The sequence below is a fragment of the Excalfactoria chinensis genome, chromosome 3 (assembly GCF_039878825.1).
Source record: "Excalfactoria chinensis isolate bCotChi1 chromosome 3, bCotChi1.hap2, whole genome shotgun sequence".
In the NCBI taxonomy this organism is placed as follows: domain Eukaryota; kingdom Metazoa; phylum Chordata; class Aves; order Galliformes; family Phasianidae; genus Excalfactoria; species Excalfactoria chinensis.
In genome coordinates this window covers 96336002-96363990 of record NC_092827.1, presented here as the reverse complement: position 1 = coordinate 96363990, position 27989 = coordinate 96336002, and the positions used below count along the sequence as shown (strand labels likewise).

Here is a 27989-nt window from a genome sequence, read left to right as displayed (position 1 = left end):
AGAATCTAGCTGTTGCAATGAAGTTTACCAAATGCAAGAAAAAAGGAAAAGAAACGAGAGTGGAGAAGACTGCTTGGATCATCACGAACTGAACTCTGCAACAGTCACATCTCAGCAATCTCCAAGGCTCTGTCATACAAGTAAATAGGCACAACAGTCTTCCTTGTCATGAAAAACACATAGAAATATGATGACACTTGCTGTGTTCAAACATCATTTAGATTTAAAAGGAAATATTTTTCATTTCTAAAACGTAATTTTACTTCTACAACTGTTCAAAGTAGCACCTCTCCTCCAGCTGTCAGCAGTATTAAATTAAGGTTTACAGCCTCACTGCAGACCAGTTGCTGGGGGAGATGAGTGGAATATTGCAAATCTACACAATCACAAACATGCTTATGTGGTTCCTTTCAGCAGGGTGCAGTGATGCACACTAACATCACAGCCAAATGCTCTTCTGTGCAAAGCAGGGGCTCCATAATAGGAAATCAATAATTACTACAGGTAGAAGCAGGAGCTTGCCAGGGAAGAAAGTTTTATGTCACGCCACTCTTTACTGTGCCAACCCCTCTGACACTGCAATTGTACGAGTGCCTCAAATTGTTGTCAAGGAGATAATTTCCCTTTGTTCAAAACCAGAGAAGCAATAGCTCAAAAACTCAAAGTATAAGCAAAATGTAATTGCACACAATCACTTGCTGTGAGGGAGGGCATTAACACTGGCCACTCATAACAGATCTCCCAAGAGGGGGACCTAATGTGGATAGAGGCAATCCAGCTTTCACTTCAATGCAAGTAAAAGGACATCAGTGCAGTGTTATCCTATCATAGCGTGTCCTTGAACATCAGTATGTTGGTGGATGCTATGACTCATTGGTGACCTTTCCAGTTGAGTGCACTGAAGACTGCCTACACTTCAGTGCTTTGAAGCCAGTCCAAGGGGATGGAGAAGAAGCAGTTCCTTACTCTTATGTACTAGGCTATGCTTGAAGCCTTGCTAAACTTCAATGACAATATCCCAGGAGCAAGGCTGCTGAAGGTCAGTGGCACTGGACATCAAACAGAGCCTGGAGAAGAACTCCTTTCTGGAATCTATGGCTCTGCCAGAGGCTAACCCATAAACATGTGGAAGACTTATGAATTGGGAAGGATTGTAGAAAAACAAGAACAAAATGACCCACAGATGTCAGAGAATAATGCAGTGACTGGCTCCATGTAAGCAATACACACTGAAGACATCACTGAAAAACACAAGAGATGACGCTGCAATTCCAAGACAACCTGGGTTTCAGGTACTCTCCCTACTTCTTGTTGCACAGTGAAACACGGTTTGGTTAATGCTTTCCATCAAGAGTTGTTTCCCAAACACATACTGAAGTGCAGAGAGAGTGGTAAGAATTGACCAATATTATTACTCAGAATTATGATGCCCCGAGGACAAGATGCCTATAGGTTGCTAACCATAGTGAAAAAGCTAGGCAAATATCAAGCACTGTAAAAAGAACTTTTTTTAATGTTTAATATAATAACATGAATTTTAATAAAATAACTGCTATGTGCAAAGATAGATCAAGTAGATCTGGCTCTATGACTCTAGGTTTTCTTTAAGACCTTTGTCCTTCAATAAGCAAACTGTGCCGTTAAGCAACTCCCAGAGGATTTTACACAACTAATAAGAAATGACAGTTATTTGTACATTTCTCATCAAATTTTCTTTTGGCCATAAAGTTGACCAAGCAAGACCTAAAATTTACGTATTTTACACGTGTCTTAGCTTAAAAAATAATTTGGTCTTGAGGTATCAATTTAAAAGGCCCAGCGGTGGATAACAGTAATTTTCGTATGCATTTCATGAAGTGATACTTCTGAGCAGTGGTCATCTTTGTGAGGTCAGTCAGCTTAGGGGACACAAATTCTTCCTATTTTTTCTCTTTGGTCCGCAGTTTGTTCTGAACATTCACCTTCAGCTGCATACAGTCCCCTTCACGGTGTCTAAAATTATACTGAGTTCAAAGGTGCTACACATATGATATATATAGATATATGTGTGTGTATGTGTGTGTATTTACAAAGGGAGCAGTTAAAATACCTGACTTCCACTCTTCCTGGGACCTTTCCTCACTAGGATGCAGAGGCAGTTATAATGAATGTCACCATACAATTAATTCTCATTGCTGCAACACTAGGACATAACTTTTAACACATAGGGAATCTACATTCACAAAGTTTAGAGAAATAACACCAACAAACAGCTCCGGAATCTGCATTTAAGTCAGGAAAAAAAATGCCATGGCTCCATAGCAAGGATTTCTTGGTAAACAGCAATAGGACTTTCTATGTAGCAGTAATTACAGTAAAGGGTCTCAACTTTACTTCTACCATGCTCTTTTTTCCATTCCACATGTAATTACTACTGCTATTTTAGTAGGTAATGTAATTTTAAACAGTCTGTCTCTGTTATCAGAAAGATGATAGAAGTGCCTTACTCTTGCCTCTAAAATGGATAAAATCAATGATCCACTGCCCCACAGGCAGTAACACTGCCAAGGTCAGAGGCCTCTGCATTCACGGCAGCCAGGTCTTTATGGCTAACAGTCCCTGCAGTCTCTGGAAAGTTTTAAGGAGAAAAGTAAGAAAACTATGCAAACTAAGAGCTGGCAAAAACAGGGTGGCAAATCCAGATTAACATCCCTCTATATGTGAAGAAGCTTCCATACCAACAATAGCAGCTGATGTTTTTTCCATGCTGTAGGAACACATTCATCCTACTTCCATTTTAGCGCTCTCTCCACTTTGATCCAATGACAAGTCTGCTGGGAAGGTCTATGGACAACTTAGTCTTTGTCAACTGAAGGGTGTATTACAGCAGCCATCAAGCATCTTCCAGGTAGATAACTAAGTTAAGACCTCATCCATGGAGCATAACCTCAGAAATAAAAAGCTTAGCATTCTACTTGCAACTTGCAAGAAAGGAAAGAAAGAATCAAATAACCAAGAACTGCACTCAAAATAGTCAAAACACAGCAATCCAACATCTTTCTTTTTTTTTTTTTTTAGGTATTTCAAGCTACCACTCTATTCGGGTGTGTAGGAGCCTACAATTGCTAGCTAACCACCTTCAAAAATGCTGCCTACCAAATACAGAATCTGACCATCATTACTATCAAATTGGCTCTTAGGAATGTCTCTTCACTTCCTCCAGCTTCCATTTCATTGCCTGCACCAGAAAGAAATACATCCTGTTGGGATTACGTGATCTCCTCATTGTTTAGAAGTAGAGCTATGTGAACAGTGCACTTTTTCTTGCACAGAAGAACATCTCATTTTTAAGAGCATTTCTAAAATGAAAATGACCTTCGAAAAAGGAAAATGTTTTCTAGGCATTAGTTCAAAAGACCTTACTTGACCTGAAAAATAATACTGCTTAGTTTTGATTTTAGAAATGCTTGAAATTTGCTTTATTTTGAACATTAAATCTTTCACCTGTGCCTTTTAACACATTTTCAATTATTGTTTTTTTAAGGAAGAGGTATTAAAATTTATAGCTCTTCCCATCATTTCTAATTTTTCACTCAAAATATTTTGTAAATTTTACACAAAATTTGAAGAGTTTCATCTCTCTTTTACATTTTTAACTAACTTAGCATAAAGACAGAGATGCTGCCCACTCCTTTCGTAACATATGGAGGCCCTCAAATGGAAGGCTGTACTGAGTGTATCAGTAAACGCTGTATACAAGTCCCAAGGATGACAGAACTGCTGGAATCATTACCACGTGCTACCACAGCATCTGCCTGAGGAAGCCCTGTGTCATTCGAGCTTGGTCCTGTCCCCTGAAATCCAGTTGTTAAGACACTGCACCCAGTGAGACAATTATTATTATTATTTTTAACTACGTTAACTGGGCCAGCCCTGACCTAACTGAAAACATTCTCTCCATTTGGCAAATATTAAAAATGCAAGTACTAGCAAAATACAGGCATTACCAGGAAATTCAAACTTGCACAGCAGTGAAAAATGACCACTGATGCTTCACACTGCTTCACATGAGCACTGAGGGCATATTATGCTGCTATTGCTTCTTCACTGAGTACCAGTATGGAAAATAGTTAATGCAGAACTCAACATTAAAAATTTCACCGACAATTAAGGTGACAGATCAAAGTGATCTACATGCAATCTGCAAACCAGTCTGGCATTCACTGATTAATGCGGTAAATTGGGTAATAACAAATCTTACATGCGGTGATGTAAATCACAAACTTCACTCAGCAATATATATAGATGTTGTCAATTTTTGATGCTAAGTTATTAAATTTTCTGTAGGCAAAGCACTGAGTGTCTATTGCGGTCTTAAGATGAGATTATGAACAGAGACTTTCAATTTCAGAGCAGAACGACTTCTGGATTATCAGTGGAGTCTGGTACTAATACAAGATTTCCAAAATTCAAGTGAAAATTGCTTTTTATTGTGGTGGAAAACTGTAATAGAAACCCACCAGCTTTTTAGTGGACATGTATTTGAAGGTAGAGGGATGCTATAAATGTGACATACTTCTCTAAAAAGGTGCTCTCAAAAACTCCCATCTCCCAGCTTTGCTTTGATCCTTCGTACAATACAGATCTGCTGCTTGAAGAAATTGCAGGAAGGAGTGATACAGAAGATCCTGTGATTCAGAAGATCCTGAAATCCATAACAAATATTTGGCCCAACTACTGGAATCAAGGCATTGTCCCTCTCAGTATTCTATAGATGCTCAGTCAATAGACCCCAACTTCTTTCAAATGCATAGTCACAAATTCACCAGGCAAAGATATTTCCCTCTACAAATCTCAAGCAGTGCAAGGCTCTGGCTTTAGCCATAGCACTTCAGCTCATCTTTGTCAACGCTAATGAGTTAAACCTGACTGTAACTTGGAGTTATTTGTACCTGTGGCACAGTCCCTTTGGTTACAGGCAGATACACACCTCCAGCTGCACTGCCAGGATAGATTATCGCCTCCATCCATTAAGGACTGCTTCCCTTACTGACCCCCAAGGAAGAGCTATGTGCAAGTACTCCCTAACTAATTTCAGACAGGGGAGTCCAGAACAACAGTTCTTACCAACTCAAGGAATTTATGTTAACCTGTCCAATCCCCACATGAAAGCAGCTCTCTGGGCAGCATTTGGATGTCTTACTCACTCCTGTTGCCTGCTTAAGGACTAGAGGAGCAAGGTCACGAGGCAGTGCTGCAACAAGGCAGAGGAGCACCTCAGTGGCTGTGCTCTAGTCACTATTACAAAGATGCCATTCTATTACGTGAAATAGTTCTAATACATAATATTATTGTTATTATTCCATTCAAGGCAATTTATGGAGGAATATTTTTCTTTCCCTTTAAGAGAGAACATGCTCAGGAACATCAGACTCCTAACTGTCATTACCTTAATGGCTTTGAGAGGATTTGTTAGCAGAGCTTGGTCTTCATTGGAGATACTCAGCTCAGATTGTTTCTACAACCAGAAGAATGGTAAAACAAACAAACAAACAAACAAACAAAAAAACAACCAAACAGCTTAAATTATCCTCACATCCAAAGGAAATTCTGTCTCCACATGAGAAATGCACAAGAGGGACCTTTCCTTAATTCAAAGATGGGGATAAAAAGGAAAAAATAAATAAAAAGGTATGTACAGGAAATCGCAGTAGCTTTCTCAGAGAGTATTTAGAATTATGAAAGCATAACGAGCATTCAAACAAATGAACACAGGAACTTGCTACAATTTTATATCCAGAAGTTTTTTTTTTTTGTTTTAGATTTTCCTAGTAAAGCATACACGTTGATAATACAAATGTAATGGAATATTAATTCACTGGCATGACTCCTAATGGTATATTATGCAAAGATATCCCGTCAGTTGAAATTTAGGCTAGAACTTGGTGATCTCAATGAAACGGATTTGAAATGACTAATTCCTGTGTGTAACCAGATATTCATCAAGTAGTAAGATGGATTACGGTTCAAGGCAAATGCTTCACATAATACAGACCTTAACCTCATTTAGAAGTAACATTTAAGCCTTTATTAAGGGGTTGAGTTACCACTTCTGCCTAAGCAGAAGTGACAGTCATTCACAAGGGTAATAAAAACAAGCAGGATAGTGCAAGAGAGGGAACTGCATCTTGTGGCAAAGGAGTGATTGAAAAAAAAATAATGTGGATCTTCTATGACCACCCTATGGGAAAGCAGCAAGTGATCCAGTGTCCAAATGCAACTCAGTTTGGGCAGATGTTTCAAACACCCTTCAGTGTGAGGTCTGTTAGAGGAATGTCTGAACAAAAATCAAAGCTTCTATATCAATGATTGTTTATGGATACAGTGAAGCAATATCATCTATAGGACTTCATCAGAAGACGTTTGGTGTGGCTCTGGTTCTATCAAGAACCAATTTACTTACAACAAGCTGCTTCTGTATCTGCATCCTCTTCTGCGTGACTGTTCTGTTCAGAAATACACCCGCTCTTCCAGACCCATTCATAAAATATCTAAAGACAGTATCACAGTTAAAAGCCCAAGTTTGATTTCTGGCTTTATATCTCTAATCTATACAGGCTTCCCGGGAAAACTGATCTTTTCATTTATTTATTTATTTATTTATATTTGTTGGTTTTTTCAAGCCTAGAGGGGATTCTAGCTATGACTGGAAGCATCTTGCCAATGCTTTTTTTTAATAATGCCAGTACTACACAGTATTCCTGGATAGCGCTGATAGTCTTGCGCACAACAGCCATTTAGCTTTTTCAGGGTTTATCCTAAGAGCCTTTGGATAAACTGCTGCAAAATAATTACTATAAAAAGGCCTATCTAGCATACTAAGCAGTGAGCTTTGAGGAAAATCCATTTGTTAAAGATTCATTACCTGACACAATTCATTCAAAAGTGAGGAATTGGTGTTCTGCTAGGAGTTCTGTTAGAAATTCCAAGCTACAATTCGTCAAGCAAAGCATTGTACCTTTTCTGACACTGATGATGCTATGATGCTAAAGGTAAAACGAATTGCTGTCTGAAGGGCCTCTTTTTCTCTCTGTTGATTATAGACAGACCCGAGAGACAAGCTTTGACATGACACCTAACTTTCAGATAGCTGAAGTCACAGAAGATGAATACCATCTCGTCTAACATAATACAACAAAGCATCTGAATGTCTCAACTAAATCTTACACAGGGAGATTGAATCCTGTGACGTTGTGAATTAGATGACTGGTTTCACATACAAACTTCACTCTCTGACCATACAGTTATGGTCTAGACTGAAAGTCACACTGAACTGCTTGAGAAAAAGCTTTGCAAACAGGAGTCAGGGAGAGCACTTTTTGGTCTCTGCTGAAAATGTTTCCTGGCCTTTGTTCAAAGCAGCCAACATCAACAAAATTTAGACCAAAAAAAACCAAAACCCAACAAAAACCAACCCAAAAGGCTGGGGGGACAAATTCATTGCTTCTTCTATGCTTTCTTTAAGAACACTTGGCACTGTATAAAACTCACACAAGCACAGAAAGACTACTCAAACATACAATGAAGCTCTGCCATGAACAGCCTCTCTGCCCAAGTAACTTCCAAAATAAGTGCAATTTTCTAAAGAGGAGTCCCCAGTGACAGCTCTCAATTATACCAACACAGTTACAGCTTAAGCAATGCCTAGCGTTAACTAAAAAGTCAAAGCTGACAGCAAGGCATCTCTTTCCTGTTTCATCAGCCAAGTACTTCTATTTAGACTTGTTACAGACGCTCCAGTAAATTGTTGGTTATTGTTGTTGCTACTAATGGCCTGATTCTGTTCACTGCATCACTCTCATTTCTAAGATCGATGGAAGGGCCATTTAAAATAACTTCCATTTCCACCCACCTGATTCCACCCAGTTGTTGACTAATCTACTATTCACTCACTGTGTCTCACTGCAAAGGGCTTTGCTCATCTTTACTCATCTCTTGCAACTTGCCTTTCTGTTTGCGCTAAGGTATTTACAATCAGTGTAACACACAGACTGGAGACACCTGAGAGTACTGGTCTGAGAAGGCACAGCAATAGGAGTTGAAGAAATAGTAATTAACTTCTCTGTAGTACTGGCAGAACAGTATCAGTGAAGGGTTGCAGTGTAAGAAGAGTAAATCTGCAAAACTGACTTACATTTGGAGGCATCCTGCCTGGTCATGACATGGTAAGTACCCTACTGGTACAGGAAAGGAAAGCACTCTTTACTTAAAATGCTGAAAAATAATATGAACTAGAGAATGTTCTGGCTGCTATTATTCTTAAGACACTGCTGATAACTGTAACTGCTAGTAGCAGAAGAAGCATGTAGAAGTACATTTATTACAATTTATGATGAGCTACACGAAGCCACAAACTAGATGACATTCTACAAATCAACAAAGAAGATGAAGACTACATGCTATAATGTACACTTATGATGGAGCAATAACTGCCCTAACAGTTACATGATGAGATTAGATTGGAAGGAATGTTTTATGACTGAGGGGAAAAAGGAAGGAATAGGCTTGCCCAAATGAGAGAAATTGCTTGATTTCACTTGGGAGAGGAGCAAGTTGGAGATGCTGTTAAGATAAAATTAGAGGAAAACTGAAGACAAACAGTGTAAGTGGGGAGGACCACACTAAAGCACTCCGAGCAAAGAGCAGATTAAACATGTATTGAAGTAGAACGTTTTCCTAACACGCCACAGAAACTATTATTTTGGATTTCTCATTTGTCTTGATTAGTTGCAATCTATAAGAAAATACACTTGGTACAAAACGTATTTTGCAATCTAATTTTTTATAAATGTAACTTTAAAGGGATACAATAATTACAAACACTAAGCATCAGCTCTAGTCTCCTTTACCAACAAAAACAATGCCAGCTATAACGTGAACCAAGCTCTCCTATTGGCTGTGAAGAAATAAGCAATGACAACAAGTCTGAAATCCAAAACAGCACTGTCCCTATCAAATCTCCTAGGTTTCTCCTTTTCAAAGTTCCAACAATGACCAATGAGCAAACTTCTTAACAGCTTTCACTAACAGAAAACCTACCAAAGTAACTTCAGAGTTACTTCAATTTCTTTACTTCATGAAATAGTTTACATGCAGTAAATATTTCAGGTACTCAGCTGTCTGAGCCACCTGGCATTTCTTTAGACATCCTAGTCACTCCTGTTTTGTTAGTGATGTGTACCACAGAAGTGCCTGATGAGTTAACACTATTGCCAAAACTTTACATCCAGTGCTTCTGAATTAGAGCGATAGCTTTTTCTTCATTTTGGCTTCTTTGGTATTAACTTATTTTCATAAATACACTATTACTGCATGAGGTGCATAAAGAGTCTGTAGTACATTCTGTAAGTAAACACAAACACTAAGAATATGAAAGAAATATTAAAATTTCTTTGGTTTTATTTTCATTCTTTTTTTGTACCATATGCCGCCATGCTGAACTTACATACGTGTTGCTTGCAACTCTAAGTGGCATCTTAAAAATTCACTACATAGTTTATAATTAAGGCTCAAACGCACAGAACATTCAGTGCTGTAAACTATGCAAAATCATCTACTTCAGACTGTGGCTAACAAAAATCAACCAAAACAGCTCAGATCCCAGTGTGCCACAATCTGATATCTCACAAAAATGGATCCATTGCCTCTTACCTTCGAAGTTTTAAGGTATCATAATAGTTGCTTCGTTTGGATTTATAACAAATTAAAAATCCAACACTTACATCATTATTGGAACAACATGCCAAATCTCTCTGTAAGAGCTGACTAAACTGTATTTCCTTCTACATCTGGAAAACATTTCCAAGCCTCTTGTTTTGCTTACAGATTTGCTGCTACTCCATCAGATATGCCCCATAGACAATACACTTCAGCCTGGAATGAGACCCAGAATCCAGCTGGCTCATTTAAGTGCTTGCAACCTCCCAGTGGTACAAAACTTGTGCACTTCAGTTGGCATTTATTTAAGCAGGAGGGGAAGTGTTCTTCAAATTTCTTTTATGTAATAAAGCCTAACTGGTAATTTAAGATCTCGCCATCTGTGTGTGACCTCTCGATCAATATGCCTTAGTACCAGAGCTTTCAAAGGCTCAATTCATAAAAGCAATGTATGCTTCATTTGCAGAGATACCCCTTAAAACTGCCTCCACGGCGTATAGTCTTTCCTTTCTCATCCTCACAGGTGGAAGGCAAACCTCAGTGCAATTCAATAATGATGGGATTTTTGAAAACTCCTGGGGGACTAAGGAGCATAGTTCCCATTAATTTGTGCTCCTAAGTCACTTAGCAGCTTTTGAAAGTTCTTTCTTTCTCCAACTTTTTCCATAACTTCAAAGCAAAGGATCACAACGCGTGAATTTAATGAACTGACCCAGATTCTGATGTGCAGCTACTGGTTGTGAGTTTCCAAATACAGCATAAAGAAGTCTCCTTTGTTGAAGGGGAACGAGGTCCTCTTCAGAAAACTTCAGTCCCCAATTAGATTGTTACATTTTCAAGAAAAAAAAAGTCACTTGTTGCATCTGGGTTTTTGGGGTTATTTTTTGTCAGCTGGCATTTCTAGTTACATGTTATGAATTCGATTTGGAATTACAAGGACAGGGCTTTTTAGCTTCCGTTGCTCTAACGCAGAGTGCCTGCTTCACTGTATCAATCGCTGCTAAGACCAACGGGTCACATCTCTCCCACACTAGATACAGTCCCAAACTATTAAACAGTGTCTCTGTGGCTTGGTGCAGCAATTGGTTTGCTAAGAAAGCTGCTTGAAGTAACCCATGCAGAAACAGAATAGCTGCACAAAGCCAGCAGGACTCCCTGAGGCAAAAAGAGAAAGGTTTAGAAGTAGACAAGAGAAGAGCCAGGTAGGCTTTTTTAACAAGACTGGGGCAGATAAGTAATGAGACCTTGCAGACAGAAAACAAGCTGAATACAAATACTTCAGAAGACAAACCCTGAGGTGCAGAAGTGCCCTGAGCCAAAATCTAAGGAACATTTCACTGCAGTACAGAAAGTGGAGGAGTTACCCTGTTCTTCAATTCTATATGCGCTGCATCACTACAGAGCAGTGGGACTTTAGAATTCAGCACTGGCACCTGATACTCATGCAGGCCTTTAAAAATAAGGTACGTGCTGCTGACACAATCTTGTCTTCTACAGTCTTCTACACAGAGACAACCTTTTCTCCTTGTCCCATTATCTTCTCATCTTTGTTCTTCACCTTTGAAAAACGATTTTGTTCACCAGTGCTTCCAGTGAGCCACAGAAAAAACTAACTTCCACCTGAACATCCCATGCATTTATCTCTGCATATGAACATTTTAAATGTTGATTAATTTTTTAATTTTTATTTTATTTTTATTTATTTATTTTTGCATTTAATCAGTTTTCACAGTTCACTGAATCTCCCTCAGTCTCACTTGGTCTCTCTCCCTGTTTAACATATTATCTATCTAGTTAGTTCAGCCTGGTTGACTAACTGATCAAATTTGACTGCTCTACTAATTAATTGAATTGTCTTTCCCAGTCATTTTTGAACTGGTCACTAAGGCATGACTCTGCCTTTCTGCTCTGCTCTTGTGAGACCCCACCTGGAGCACTGTGCCTAGTTCTGGAGCCCCCAACACATGAAGGGTATGGAGCTGTTGGAATAGGTCCAGAGGAGGGCCATGAACGTGATCAGAGGGCTGGAGCACCTACCCTGTGAGGACAGGCTAAGAGAGTTGGGGCTCTAGAGAAAAGAAGTCTATGGAGAGGACCTTATAGCAGTCCTCCAGTACCTGAAGTGGGTCTACAGGAAAATTGGGGAGGGATTTTTTGTAAGGGCAGGTAGTGATGGGTATAAGAGGAAATGATTTGAAACTCGAAGAGGGTAGATGTAGACTGGATATTAAGAAGAAATTCTTTACTGTGAGGGTGATGAGATACTGGAACAGGCTGCCCAGCAAGGTTGTGAATTTCCCCACTCTGGAAGCATTCAAGGCTAGGCTGGATGGGGCTCTGAGCAACCTGGTCAAGAGGGAGGCATCCCTGCCTATAGGCGAAGGACTGGAACTACATCATTCCAACCCAAAGCATTCTATGATTCTATAGCTGGCAGAAACGTTCATGAATCTATTTAAAACAAAACCCTATGCAAACCTACCCTTGACTTTAAGCAAAACCAGGGTTCTGCATGCCCTCTGTTACAACCTAGCAGTCCTTTGAAAATAAAGGAGTTTATCAAAGAAGGAGAAAGGGGAAAATAGACTAAAATCTACTTACACAATAGATTGGCTTGCAGAAATCTTTGAATCTGGAGTAACACTGTTTTAAAATCATTGGCTCATCCATAAATCATAATTCTACTAATTTCTCAGGTGAGTACTGTGAATCCTATGATTGTTTCAATAAATCCAAGCAATTAAAACATCACAAGAACTAAGTGGCAGCAATTAATAGTAATAAAAAAAAAAGTTCAATTTGGGGAAAGCAGATTACAGAGTTCATTTTCCTTCACTGAATCAATGGCTCCTCTGTTGAAATAAGCCTTAATTAAGGGAGAAGGTCAGGATAAAAATCATATACATCATTAAAAAGATAATGTATTGGCCAATTCTTCAAGGTGTTAAAAAGTACTTAGTACCCACAACTGCCAACATTTGCAGGAGGCAATGATGGATTTACAGTGTCTCTCAAGCAGCTCCCAGTACCCCATAAGAACAGGCCCTTCTCCTCGAATAATTAAAGATCTGAATTTTGTAGGTTGAGATTTCTCAGTTTTCTTTCCTAACTCAAATAACCTAACGTTCTTAATTAGTGGAACCTGCCCACTCTGGTTAAGACAGTAATGCTGTGTGAGAAACATCCACATTCAGTCTTTCTGTGTCGGATTCTTCTGACCTCCTATATGAGCACATAAATTTTAAATACCTGTTTTATGAGCATTATGACACCATTTAAAACATTTCTTTTTACTTTCTTCCTCATCTTAGAGAAAGAAACACATAATCGGGATTACTGAGTAAAACAACAGAACCCTGGGTCTCATTTGCCAACATGGTGACATGACTGACCTATGAAAATCAAATCCTTTAGATATTCAGGTTCACCTTCCTCTCTTCGGCAGGTAAACTGATGTTTTATATACATCAAATCAACATAATCAGAACTGTCCAAATGTGGTTCTACAATAAGTAGGTTCTCACAGTCAGCAACAGAAATGCATAATCACTGATTCATTACTGCCAGAATCTACTCTACTAATATAATTAATATTGCTCCTAGAAAAGGCAGAGTAAGACTTAAATTGCTTTATTTTTTATTCCTAGATACTACCACTGAATTTCAAAAAGATGAAAATAAAAAATGAAACCAAAGGTAAGGCCCATAACAACTGCTTCAGACTATTTTACTTACATGGGCACAAACCCATTAGTGAAATAATTATCACTTCGGAATTAACTTCAAATGATTTAACTTCACTACAACCACTACACTCATCTGTAAATCACTATTCTTCCTCCAACGTGAGATCCCTGAAGGATTAAAATGCTACCAGGCTAGAGGTGTTCTTTGTACACAGCCTGAAGTCAGAATAATCTCCCTTATGAGGGGAAGACGTGAATGGGGAAGAAGGTGGTTGCCAATGCAGTTGGAGACAAATACTTTCATCTTAGTATATCTTTTCCAAATGTCTACTTAGTAATATTAGATCCAAAGGAAAACAAGCTCAGTCAAAATGCATTAATAGCATAGGCCACTCCAAGGAAAATGCAGCCAATCTGCTTGATTGTTATTTCTTTAAAAAATGAGGGATACTCAGGACTTAAGTCAAACACATGGACTAATTCCCATTGACTTCATTTCACTCTGCATCTATTCTCTGTCTTGCTGAGCTCCTTAACTGCAGCATTAACATCAAAGGCACTTCTCCAGTTTCACAAAAATTATCTGGGTAGGTCACATTAGTATTATGGAACCACAGAAGCATAGAATGGCTCATACTGGAACAGACATATAATCCTATCCAGTTCCAACTCCCTGCTGTGGGCAGGGTTGCCACAGACCACACCTAAGGTTGTCCAGGGCTCCATCCAGCCTGGCTTTGAACATCTCCAGGGATGAGGTACCCACAGCTTCTCTGGGCAGCCTGTGCCAGTGCCTCACCACTCCAAGTAAAAAGTTTCCTTCTAAAATCTAATCTAAATCATCCCTCTTTCAGTTTAAAGCCATTCCCCCTTGTCCTACTGCTATTATCAGAACGTGTACAATTTGGTCTCTTTCCTGCTTATAAGCTCCCTTCAAGTACTAGAAAGCTATAGTGAGGTCCTCTCAAAGCCTTCTCTTCTCCAGGATAAACTACTCCAGCTCCTTCAGTCTTTCTTCATTGAAGAGGTGCTCCATCCCTCTGATCATCCTTATGGCCCTCCTCTGGACCCTCTCCAATGTCTCTACATCCTTCTTGTAATGGAACCCTGTGCATGGACAGAGTACTCCATCGGGGGCCTCATGAGGGCAGAGTATAGGGGACTATCACCTCCCTCACCCTGCCAACCACTCCTCTTCTGATGCAGCCCAGGATACAGTTCGCAAGCGCACATTGCTGCCTCATGTGAAGCTTTTTGTCCATCAGCTCCCCCAAGTCCCTCCCTCAGGGCTGCTTCCAATGAGTCCTTCTTCCAGTCCGTATGCATATTTGCAATTGCCTCAACCCAAAGTGCAACACCCTGCGCTTGGCCTTGCTGAACCTCATTAGGATCTCATGGGCCCACTTCTCAAGCTTGGTAAGGTCACTCTGGATGGCATCCCTTCCTTCTATCGGCTGCATCGCTCAGCTAAGTATCATCAGCAAACTTGCTGAGGGTGCACTCAAATGCACTGTAATTGATAAAATGGTACAGGTTGGTCTTGAGCCTCAAATAGAGATAGCTACTTATGAAATGAAACATGAAGTTTTAATGTCTGCTTTTCAGTTTTTATAACAATGGACCCATATTGACTGTGCTAATTGTTTTGTTCACTATTCTGAGTAGTGGTGGAACTCCAAACCAAAGAAAATTACATGTTGGGTTCCTCCTGGAAGTACAGGTCCCATAATTACAACTAAGCAAATAATTCATAACTTAGTTGCCTCATAAATTTTCTGCAAGCATCTTACAGTTTTTACTGAGTTTTAGTTAAGAACTATGAAAAAATATGCATTATTAACATCTATACTAGCTGTGTGTCATGACAAGGGGATATGGTTTAGCAACGGAACGTGGTAGCTCAAGTTAATGTGTAGACATGATGATGCTGAAAGTATTCTTCATACTTGATGATTCTTTGATAATGTTTCTCTGGTCTAGAAGAGGTTAACTTTTCTAGGTAGTATTCCAGTAGAAAGCATCAAGAACTCATTTTGGAAAGATTCTCACTGGTATCTCCCTGAGTTCAGCTAACCACAACACCCTGACAATTAATTTATAAGACAAAATGCAGAAAGCAAGTATATATGGGAAAAATGATAAATATTTGGTTATTGTATGAACACACATATGTGTAATTAGTTTTAGTAATGTTTTAGATACACAAGCAATCTTGTTTGGGAAAAAAAAAACAACCCGTTATTGATTTCCTAAGTCAATTCATAAGTCTGTTGCTATACTATTTATCAGAAGGAGTCATGGAAAATTCTATCTGGCAGTTGCCCATAGTTCTTCATACATGTTTCAGGTCTGCAATCTTTACTGTTCACTCACTATCTCTTTTCCAAGTAAAATCACCTTCAGGACTTCAAAACCTCTCTCTTTTGACCATTTCTTTGCTTTGGATCAATGCTTTAGTTTTTAGTATAACCTTCACTTCAACTTTCAGAAATTTGCATGCGTATTACAGCTACAGGATCATTACAGAACTACTTACCGGCTCTGAAGGTAATGAGTGTATTTCTATGTACTTTTAGTATCTCTTGAAAAAGCTATTGCTGAATGGACAGAAGCGTTAACTTAAGAAATCAACAACACACATTCTCTCCCCACTTCAAAATAAATATGTTTTTTATGTTGCCTACTAAGCTTGAAAACCTGAAAGCTAAGTGCTTTCTCTTGGAAGTGGTGAGTGTCTAAAATAACTACTCTAACAGCCTCAGAGCATCATTAAACCTTTAACATGTTTTAAAAGCATTTGAACTTCATGCTCCTTGCTTAAAAAGTTACTTAGAATTGGTAAATCAAACACTGCTAAGTAAAACAATGTCATGTAATTTACTTCTGCTTACTATTAAGTACTTTAATTAAGACTTTTGGAAATACGTTAGCAAACCAATTAATTTACAACAGCAATAAAAATAGAAAGAAACCCATTAAATATCATTAATAAGTCGATACATTACTCAGGAAATTAGCTCTATTTTTATTACTAGAAATTACCGTCAACTATCAAATGCCACTGTACCAGTTACTTTACTTGTAGAAGGAGCAAATTTGTACCTTATATTAAACAGGTATATTTCTTCCCTGATATTTTATTTTTTGCTTATTTAAATAGTAATTTGTAAGAAAAAATGAGACAACCAATAGTTTGGGTTTTAGACACTGACAAGCACAATCTGCATTTAAGACAATAATTGAAAGTCAACTGGATGTAGGACTATGGGCAATGCTATCTGTGAATTGGCCTGATCCCAAACCTGTATAATTTCAAGCAGCATTTTTATTAATAATAGGAGCTTCCTAATCAGAATCTAATCCCGTGCTCCAAGAAAGCTTTACGTAAAAAACAAAGATACTTGATCGAGTGCATGAGAATAAAGGTGATGATGATGTGCAGCAATGGGAAGAGTTGCACCAAACAGTTAGTACTCATCCTGAGCATTAAACCAACAACAAAATAAAACCTCTCAATTTGCACGGGTTTTCATTTTTCCTATCAGCCTAACCTGATCAAGACTGATTATATATAGGAACTGGATAATGTGAAGATATTCAAGTAACAAATCACTTTGATTTTCTCATCTGTTGAATGAAAAAGAAAGGGAAGCACAGGGAATTAGATAGAAATCTATTTCTAATCAATACCTTTTTAGCTAGATGGGATTTCAATCTTGAATTTTTACCTTCAGAATTAGAGAAAACTTCAGGATCAGCACCAGAATTTTAATTTGTTAATTTTCATTCCAAATATATTTCCATTTTTCCACTTCAGATGCAAAAATCCTATTTTTTCCTTAATAAATGAATTGACAAAATGGAATTCTCTGTGTTCTACTCTAACCCCAAACCTCCACCTTATTCATTCCTCTATTAGCATCTAATTTCGATTCAAATCCATATTCAACCACGGAAATAGCAGCCTAATTTCCTAAGAAAATGCCCCTTTGTTTCTGAAGTGTGTACAAGGTTTCCAAAAGGCTTTGTAAAGTCAGGCTGAAGGGTTATTCCTGTTTCTCAGATGTTTCTTTCCGTAATTCATCACGTATGTTTTAGGATCTTCAGTGGCATTAAGGTATCCTATTGCCTAAACTGCCTAGAGGCCTCAAACAGCTAAAGAAAACTTAGATGTAGATGAATCTTTTCAGGTAGCTTTCCCTATTTCCCAAGCCTCAGGTGCTAACTTGCTTGCCCATTATTACTTCCTTTCTAATACGTGTGCACAGTACCACACATTTACTTGCATGCATAACAATTAACAGTTTCAGCTAATGGAAAAAAATAACGTGAGTTTATTCCCTAGTAGTATAATTTATATACCTTGTACTGTAGAAGAATAGCCAACTGCTAAAAATCAGTGGATAAAAAAGGACATTTGGTCCTTTTGTGCTCACAATTTACTTTAACAGACTGAGCAACTGAATTCTGCCATCTTCAGAACTTCTTTTCCTGCAGAGAAAGATTTGGAGGGTACTGCTAGACAAAAAGCTGAATATGAGCTGTCAAAATGCTCTTGCAGCCCAGAGAGTCAATTATATTCTAGGCTGCATCAGAAGAAGTGTATCTAAATGATCTAAGGCAGCAATTCAATCCCTGTGCTCTTGCGAGAATCCACCTGGAGTACTGAGTTCAGCTTTGAGGGCTGGAGCATCTCTCCTATGAAAACAGGCTGAGAGAGTTGGATGTATTTGCTCTAGAAGTGGTTCCAAGGAGGCCTTACGTATGCCTTAAAGTGGATCTACAGGAAAGATAGAGCGTGCAGCAAGGATAAGGGGTAATGGTTTCAAACTAAAGCAAAGTAGGTTTAGATATTAGGAAGAAATTGTTCATTGTGAGCTGATGAGACACTTTACCAGGTTCCCCAGAGAAGCTGGAAATGCCTCATCCCTGGAAATTTTCTAGTACAGATTGGAAGGAGCTTTGAGCAACCTGATATAGTGGAAGGTGTCTCAGCCCTTGGCAGAGATTTGGAACTAGATGATATTTGCAACCCAAACCTCAGACTTTGTTTCAGCTGGGACAGGTTTGTTTTTCTTCACAGTGCTTGGTATAATGCTATGCTTTGTTTTAGTAGAAAAATAATGTTGAAAGTGCACTGATGTTTCAAATTGCTGCTGAGCAGTATTGTACAGAGTCAAGGCCATGCCAGCTTTTACTAGTGAGGGGTTAGGGGTGGGTGGCAGGGCAAGGAACTCAGAGGGGATGGAATTAGGACAGCTGATTCAGATTGGCCAAAGGGAGACTCCATACCATATGACATTATGCAGAAGCAAAGTTCTGTAGGGAGTGGGAGTTCTCCCTCTCTTTCCACTGTCTGAGGGCTAGCTGGGCTTCAGTTAGTAGGTAGTGAGCAATTGCTTGCACATCATTTGTCACATACATTCATTTATATATATATACACACATACACATCTATGTACTTTCACAGCAGCTGAACATCTCCCATAGCTCATTGCAACATATTCCCAAACACTATGGATTTCAATGATTTCTTTCCTATTTACTTTGTTTTGCAGAGTTGAAATGCTTCATTTTCATTCTCACAGAGATATCAAGATGGGTTTTGTATGTAAGTAGAAAAGCAGGTGCATTCTATTTGAGTATGCCTTGCACTTTCAGTACAAAGCCAAGCTGCTCACTGTTGGAGCCTAGATATCATCTTTATGTATGGATAGTGCAATAAACATCTTAATACAACTTGACTTTGTAAAGAGCAATGTAAATAACCAAAACCACATAGACTCTCCAACAAGTCTCCCTGATCTAAAAGGCTGAAAAGGTGGATGTGTAGCTCTGCAGTATTCCAAGTAAATAAAAATGACAAAAGGTAATGTGTTAAGTGCTAGAAGTGATAACATTCCTCACTGACACACCACCTAAAGATTTCAGTATGATTCACAAGCTCCATAATGATGGCAGAACTAAAACGCAGGTGCTTCTGACACAAAGCACTAAATTCACATACTTAAATTGATAACTAAGCTTGTATTTAAAAAGGTAACTCCCATTAAGGTTGTCCATTACTTAAATTTCATGCCCTGTATTGAGCTATTTTAGGGGTAACTCTGCAATAACTCCTTTGGAACATTTCCAATGAAGCGTGTATTTTAAAAAACCAAAATCATGATAGTTGTTTGGAAAAAAAAAACAACACAACGACTCAAATTATTACCAGGAACATCCATAAGATGGCTTGCAAGTTATCTTTCTAGGCACCACTCATCTGTTCTGTCTTCTGCTGCAGAAAGTGAAGTTGTCAGGATATGCATCTTGGCAAGCAAGGCAGAGTACTCATCTGTGCTTTCCAAAATAGAATTTCTCTAGAATTTCTTTCCAAAACAGGAAAAAAAATGTCTTGGTTCTTTCAAGAGGTTAAAAACTTCTAATACAACATTAACAAAATTATTCCCTAGTATCCTACTTTTTGTTTAAATAACTGATTTGTCTGTGAAGTTTCTTTAACAGCCAGAAATTATCCTCCTCTCCAAAAAGACACCACAATGTTATAAGACAGAAACAATAAAATCAGGTACGTTACCTGTTGTGCAGTTCTTCATTGCAAAGGAATCCACAGCTGCTATGCTCTTGTTCCCATTAGCAATGTACTCCAGTGAGATCCGAAATGGTTTCTCCATATGCCCAACTCTTCTTTGAAGCAGCACCCATCTGCTCTCATCATACAGCAAGAGGAAACAACAAAGGAAAAGAGAGATAAGAAAGGCTACTTTACAAAGGCCAAAGCCAGCAGAGAAGCAGCTCCACATGTAGCTACTCATACTACAGCCTCAACACCATCCTCTCACAGTGCTCTCAGTCAGGGACTCCCCTCCCAGGGATTTTGCAAAACCAAGCTTCTAAGCACCAAGATTTCCAAAAAGCTAAATGTGGAAATCCCAGCTAAATAGTGGCTCTTCTGTCACATTTTGCTCCTGGACTTCTTGCAAATGTCAGCCTGCTGTTTCAAGGGAGCTTTATTTTCTCTGCAAAGCAAGCTGTGAAATCTGTAGCACACATGCATACCTCTATAAGTATCACTCCTCCTGCTCCTTGCTGGCAAAGGATGTTACAGTCAGACTAAGGCAATGAGTCGGTCTCAAAGGCTTGCACTGTGTTGCTGGTTCAGGTAACATACAGGAAGTACAACTACTAAAACATACCATTTCTCCTAGCTTAATTTACTCTCTGAGATGTGAAAGGACGGAATGGGTTTGCTTTCTTTAAAGCCCATTTTCTACTGTCTAATCAGCTGCTCCACCTGAGACATCTTGCCAGCTAGCATAAGAACTGCACCCAGCTGCTCAGTTACCAGTTCTTACACATCACCTCTGATTTAACATCTGATTACACTGGTGTCCAGCAAGACATATCTAAATCCAGGTAGTAAAAATATAAGTATCTGCCTTTTCCTGAATGTGCTGTAGCACTTATCTGCCTGCCAGTCTCACTTTCAGTGCCTGGTAATGCTATAGAGAAAATTATTCCAGGTGTTACTGAAAAACACCTGAAAGATATTGCAGTCAAAGGTCATAGCCAGCATGGGTTCATGAAGGGGAAGTCCTGTTTAACCAACTTAATCTACCTTTAATGACAGGGTTACCCACCTGGCTGACCAAGGGAAGGCAGAAGATGTGATTGTTTGTGATTTCAGAAAAGCATTGATGCAGTAGGTGAAGGGACGTGCTCAAAGGGTTACATTAAATGGGGTTACATCACACTGGTGACCAGACACTGCTGAGGTTACCCCACAGCTCCTTTTTAGGGCCAGTACTTTTCAGTGTTTTTATAAATGATCTAGACATAGGGCTCAAATGTGTACTAAGTAAGTTTACAGATGATAAACTGGGGGGAGCTCCTGACTCCCTCAAGGGTGGGAAGGCCTTGCAGAGAGATCCAGACACATTAGAGAGTTGTGCAGTTGCCAAATGCACCAGATTAAAAAGAGCAGTGCCAGATTCTGTACCTGGGATGGGGTAGCCCTGGATATGTATACAGACTATGGGATGAGAGCAACTGGAGAGCTGCCTTGTGGAATTGATCTGGTGGTGAGGAAATGGGCTGTGCCTCAGAGGGTGATGGGCACAGCCCCAATGGCAGAGCTCAGGGAGCACTGGGGCATCACTCTCAGCCATAGGATTTGGGTGGTGATGTGTGGAGCCAGGATTTGGGCTCAATCCTTGTGTCCCTTCCGACTTGACATATTTGACGATGTTTAGGAATAAAATAACAGTGGTAATGCTCTCTGGTCCACTTATTTATTTATTTATTTATTTTAAACTGTGCACAGGCTGCCAGTAAAATCACTTAATGACACCATTTGTGAAGGGATGCCTTCCAACAGGAAGCTTCAGCAGCTACAGAATGACCATCATCTATTTCACGCTGTTTTGCCTGCTGCCTGGTCACTCACCATAAACACAGAGATGAGAAATTCCCTGCGAATCCATTCAAGTCATTACTAATCTACTTCTTCATTTTTCTTTTTTGTTACATGAAAAATGCAGCACCATGCAAAAAAACAGAACAAAACAAAACACCTCTCTTTTTAGCATACTGGAAATGGAGATAAACAAGACAACTGGTGATTATAAAGCCTACTACAAAACATCTTTTAGTGCTTCAGCTGCAAATTTTAAGGTGAGAATGAAAACTTACTATGTTTCTTTCAGTTGATTTCAAGGACTCAGCATTGAGTTCTTTTTGAGGAATACTGATTTTTGTTAACATCATTGGTCAGGGCAACAAATTTTTTATTGCTCTTTCACTCCATCCTCTTGAAACATAAATGTTTCCTTATCAAGTAACTCCTATCATCACAGTATGTTCTGGGTTATGTATGTTCATGTGTGTGTTTCTCCCTGTTCCCTCAGTGCACCATTTGCACCAACAGCTATTTGTGCCTGCTACAAGCGAGGATCAATACAAAATCTCTAACCCCATCCCACTAATAGCTAGGAGACTTTTCTTTGTCCCAGCAGTAGTAGACACGTTCTTTTTCCTCAGCAGAAACATAGCAGTGTCACTACACCCTGTTCAATATGACAAAATTCCCAACAGGCAAGGAAGATGCCAACAGGTATGTAAGGACCTAAATAAAAGTCCTAAGCAAGGGTTGCAAAAAAGTTCTGACCATAGCTAACTGTTCAATTCTTATCTGAGAAAATCTGATTTCTTTTTTCCCTGTGGTTTACCATATTTCTTTCTCCACTCCCCTCCAATTCCAACAAGACTGCTAAGTGTTATGAATCTACCATCTTTCACATTCTTCTGACTTCTATGCTTGAAGTTCCAGCTTCAGAAGGTGATGCTTAGCATCCTCTCCTTTTCAATCCCATTCATCCAAATAGATAACTCAATTTTTACTGAAATTAAATAAAATGAAGCATTGAATGTGGCTTAAATGCCTAGCATCTCTATGCATGCATTATTTCTTTTGATGTCATCACAAGTGAGGTATATTACAAGGATTAAGGATATGAATTTCCCTACAAATAGGATAGAAAACAGCCATAGATCTAATTTTTGTTATGAACTACAGAAGCATCTATATGTCACAAAAATTGTTCTCCTCAGTTTCAGAAGACTGATGGATTTTAATTCCAAGTACGCAGTGGCTCTCAACAATGATTTCCATTTCTGTGCTACTGCTAACCCTCTGGATAAATGTGCCAGGAGTTTTAGGAATTGCTTTTCTGAGTTACTGGCGCAATAACTTTAGTTTGAAATTCTCAGGCTTCTCATAGTTTACCACGGAAACTTTATTAACTCCCAGAGCTGTTGCCAAGCAGGTATTTTATTTCACTGCAACACAAGACTGGAAGAGGCAGATTCACTTAAGTCCAGATTCATAAAAAAATATATTCAAACCAATTTCTACAATAGACTGCCTGAGCTTCAAAGATTCACGTGAAATGAATTCCCAAGTATTAGACCATTTCTTTGTGGACACAAAAATAAGTGACCTGAACATGACACTAACTGGTAGATTTATTAGGGACACTGAAACAGCTACTGGATCAGAACAGAGACCCATGGTCAATTGAAGATAAGAATCAATTATGTTGTCGTTTCACGGCACAATGGAGACTCTGATCTCCACATCTTTCCATACAACACCCTGAATGTAACAGAAACACGGTCACTTGAAGATCTTTTAATACAGGCTTTCTGACAGCAACAAGATCTATGTAGGTCACTCTGAAAGCAACATCTATTTATTTCCATGGAAAGTACAACAGAAAGAACATAATAATACTATTTGATAAAGAAGAATCTCAGCTGCAAAACAGCTTTTCAACACAACCATTAGCTATGCCTTTTTGCCAAACGGACTTTCCAACACAAGAAAAACATGAGCTTACCAAAGTGAGTCCTGCAAACAGCCACAGAGATTATTAAGGTGCTGGCACATCTGATGTATGAGGGGAGGCTGAGCAAACTGGGATTGGTTAGCTTGGGGAAGGGAAAGCTCACAGAGGATTTTGTCAGTGCATTTATGTTGTGGAAGGGTAGCAAGTCAAGAGAGGCAGACAGTGACATCTAATGAAAGGACAGGAGGCGATGTGCACAGATTGGAATTCAAGCGATCCCATTTAAAGACAAGAAAAACATTGCTTAATCTAAGGGTAATTTAACAATTGAAGAAGAGGCTCAGAATTGTTAGAGTCTCTGTCCTTGGACATATTCAAAACCTGACTGGATATGGCTCTGGGTAACCCCTTCTTTCTGACCCTGCATTGAGCAGCAAAGTTGGATAAGTCAACTCCAGAGGTACCTTCCAGCCTTAATTATCCTGTGATTCTGTGAAACCTCACTCTCAAAAGAAAGTTGCAGCAGATAACAGATCGTTCCTGTTAGCCTCTGCATAACCTCCAAGCAGTATACAGAACGATGAATTGGACTGCGAAGCTGACAACTGCAAGGACAAGTGCATCAGTTATAGCACATATAGATATAATCTCCACATAGCCTTCAACAGCAAAGCCTGTTTTTACCACAGCATCAGTCGTAACAGCCATGATGATCTCTCTACCACAAGCAATAGTTTAACAAGACCACAGTTTAACATCTTAATGCAGTGTTTTAGTCTGTAAAGCAACCGACTGTAATGCATTGATTAGACACCTCTCAGTCTTGTTTCAACAGGCCAGAGCAACCCAACCAAACTTTCAATGAAGTTATGGTAAGAAAGAAGTTGGCTCAGATATCTAAAATCTGGAATAAGCATAGACGTAGGCAAACATACAACAGCTTTGTCTTCAGTGACAGAATAGCTCAGAATCGCAGAACCATGTATTTTTAGATTCTGGACAAGCTCAGACCTATATATTAAATAGAGAATTTGTTGCTTAAAGAAAGTCTGGACTACACTCAGTGTTTCTCTTATAAGGCTGTATTGTTGTTCCCCAAACCACAAAATGCTGATGTCAGAAACTAAGCACAGTACAAGATCCGAATTTACAAGTATCCATCTATGGACTCATTTACACTCTGGAAAGTGAAGGTATGCCAGAAACATGGAACTTCCACAGCCCTGAAAGAGTTAGGTGATCAAACAGACCACAGCAGACCTGAACAACATGATCATGACATGAGGTCATGTTCACTGACCTCACCTTCTTCTTAGTGTTACTCTGACCTGTTCATAATTCTGTTTGCCAGCTATACACCCCTCCATTTCATATGTAGTTACCCATATGTATTTCATGTCAAAATTCACGTTGCATGATAAAGGAAGTGAAATATTGAAAGCTGCCCTCTGAGAATGAAACCTAGTTAAGGACAGGATTAAATTTTATATATATATATATATGCACATATATATATGTATGTTCCTAGGAATCTGAAATAGAATTTTTCCCCTTTACCAAATGAACTGGTGAAAGAACATAACTTTCTCCATCCTACATGCCACTGCATAATTATAAACAGGTTCACAGCAGGCACTAACCTTGCCTTCATGCTGCTCCAGACTTACTTGCCCCATAGGAATAAATGGGTACTGCATAAACAAAGAACCAGACTAGATTTTTTAGGCTGCAGCAAACAGGATTTGTTTTTTCTGAAGATGCCATTATAATTCTGAGATGGAGAAAAAAAAATAACACGAACTATAGTTTTTTCTTGTTGTTGTTTAGTCCAAACAATACAATACAATACAATACACCGCTCTGCAATTGCTCTTAATGATCAATTTTAAATCAACTTCAGTTTACAGATCCTAAAATCACTTAAGAGACATCAGAGTCGGAAATTGATGGATGATGATATACTTTATCTTCAGAAGGATCTAGTTCCTAATATGACAACAAATTAAGTCCGTGTATATTAATACAAGACATTTAGCATTAAAGGAGAAAGCTCTCAAAGAGAGAACATTGCATGTTGAGAGAAATTGCTCTCAACATGCAATGCAGAAAGTCTACAATGCAAAGTCGTCTTATCTCTGGGCACTCTGCTTAAGAGAAAGAAAAATGGTATGCATTTTCCTCTATTGATTTAATGACAATTGTCCACCTGCCCCTTGCTATGGCCTCTTGCATATGAAATAAGGAACAGTTAGGGATAGGTTAAATACAGTTAAAACCTTTATTAGTGTCTCTGGATCAGACCTTTAATATCCCCATTCTACTAGTTTCCACAATGCTTCTCAGTTGTTCCCTCAAAATGCATTTTGAGGTTGTACTTACAAAAGCTTTGTTGTGAAAAAAGATGGAATTATTTGCAATGATTTTCTATTCCTTTCAGTGTCTCAAGAAAAAACAAACAAACAAACAAACAAAACCAACCAACCAAACAGAAAAAAACAAACACATGGGTTTTGATGTATAAAACTAGTGATTCCCATACAAGAGAATACTATGTAGTTCTTCTAGGCCTTGCTGATGGGTCAGACAAATGCCTAATTACCATACCAGAACAAGATGATTCTGGCTCCAGACTGCAATGGTACTGCCTCCCTCATACTGGGGAGGAAGCCAGCTCTACCCTTTTAGGATTGCACTGCTGGGTCCCTTTGTACAGCCAGACCTTTGAGAGATATCAGGGCAAAAGTTGCTTTAGGTTTCAGTGAGACAAGTAACCCACATGAGATATCTTTAAGTCATACTTAGATAACACTGAAAGTTTGCAAGTAAGCCATTAGAGTTTCATTACTATTTGGATCTTGTCCTGTACTTAGGGCATGCTACAAGATCACAATACAATGATTGTACACAGAATGTTTTAAAATAGATTTTTATTTTTGATAGAAAAGCTATGAAAGATAATGTTATCCTGTTAACTGTCATAGAATTAAAATATTAATGTTTTCTTAGCCTCTTTGCTGCCTTGTGGAAAGGTCAGTGTTTCAAAGGGGATTTTTTTGTTGTTGTTTTTACTAACCTGGTTAAAGTAAATTTCTTTCTCTTTAAAAACTTACATATGAATGCTGCAGTAAACAGAATCAGGTAAGTATCTGTTCAAAACTGCAGCCAGCCTTGTAATTTAGTCTAATTTGTGTGTTTACAAATGAGATTCTTTTAACAGAGGCAAATACAGAGGCTCTGAAAGAAACAGCACAGAAACTCAGAGGGATGTAAAGATTAGGCTGCTGAGCAGAGTACCAACTTCCTTCCAGCAGAGTCAAGTGGTGTTCTGACATGTAAATGCACTTGTGTTTTGTTTTTTTTCTTTAAAGACAAAACCAGTGGATTTTATACTTACAGAGCTCTCCACACCCATTAAGCAGCTCTCAGTTACTCTGGGACGTCTACACAGATATGACCAACCACTACAGTGAGAGACTATTGCAATAGCAAATAGAAATATGTTCATCCAGCATTCATTTCTTCCTTCTGCTCTCTGTTTAAACTGTGTTAAGATTGGAAATGCTTTTTTTCCCACCTTGTGAGAAGAGCTTGGCCAGAAGCATCCCTGAGATGCTACAGTTAGTAACTGTATCTGAGATGTAGCATCAAAACTGTTTAGAAAAGAACAGTAGCTCAGCACCGGTGCTCAACAGCTCTTCAGTGTCATCTCCTTTTGTAGTCCTCTCCCTGTCTGCCCATGAGCTTGATTACATTTCTTTCAATGAAGCTACTACTGCCAAAAAATGAGGTTTCACTCTATGAAACCAAATTGCAATAACTGCTTGCAGTACACAAGCCAAGGTAACCCTAACTAGACTTAGCTTTCATATAGCCTTTTAGCCATATTACCTTATAACCATATTACACCTTTAAATTCTCATACAGATCCCACAGCTCCTTTGCAAGGAAATCAAACACTTCATTTTTCAGGTGGATGAAAAGAAGGCATAGAAAGGCTATATGACTCACTCAGTCACTCAATAAATGGATGGCAGAATGAAGATCAGAGATAGAAATTTATGATACTCATTCCTATGTCCCAATCCACTGCATCATGCTGCTTCTAGTGAGAGTAATTAAATACCATGCTTCACAGAGTAATTTAATTGTCTTTGAGGATCATAGGGAAATTCCATTCTTTCAACCCAATGTACATCACTGCAATTTTTCTTTTTAGGTATACCAAAAAGTAGTTCCCTTTTTTAATTTAAATAGTAAA

At 38.8% G+C, this 27989-nt stretch overlaps 1 protein-coding gene across 3 annotated transcripts in view; it reads right to left on the bottom strand.

Annotated features, from left to right (window-relative positions):
- Positions 1-27989, bottom strand: part of ALK (ALK receptor tyrosine kinase) — a 306001-nt gene that overhangs the window by 78416 nt on the left and 199596 nt on the right. For all 3 annotated transcript variants that reach the window (XM_072332050.1, XM_072332047.1, XM_072332048.1), the window contains exon 5: positions 19963-20090. In XM_072332050.1, the coding sequence (XP_072188151.1) occupies positions 19963-20090 (128 nt within the window). The remainder of the gene's footprint in view (positions 1-19962; positions 20091-27989) is intronic.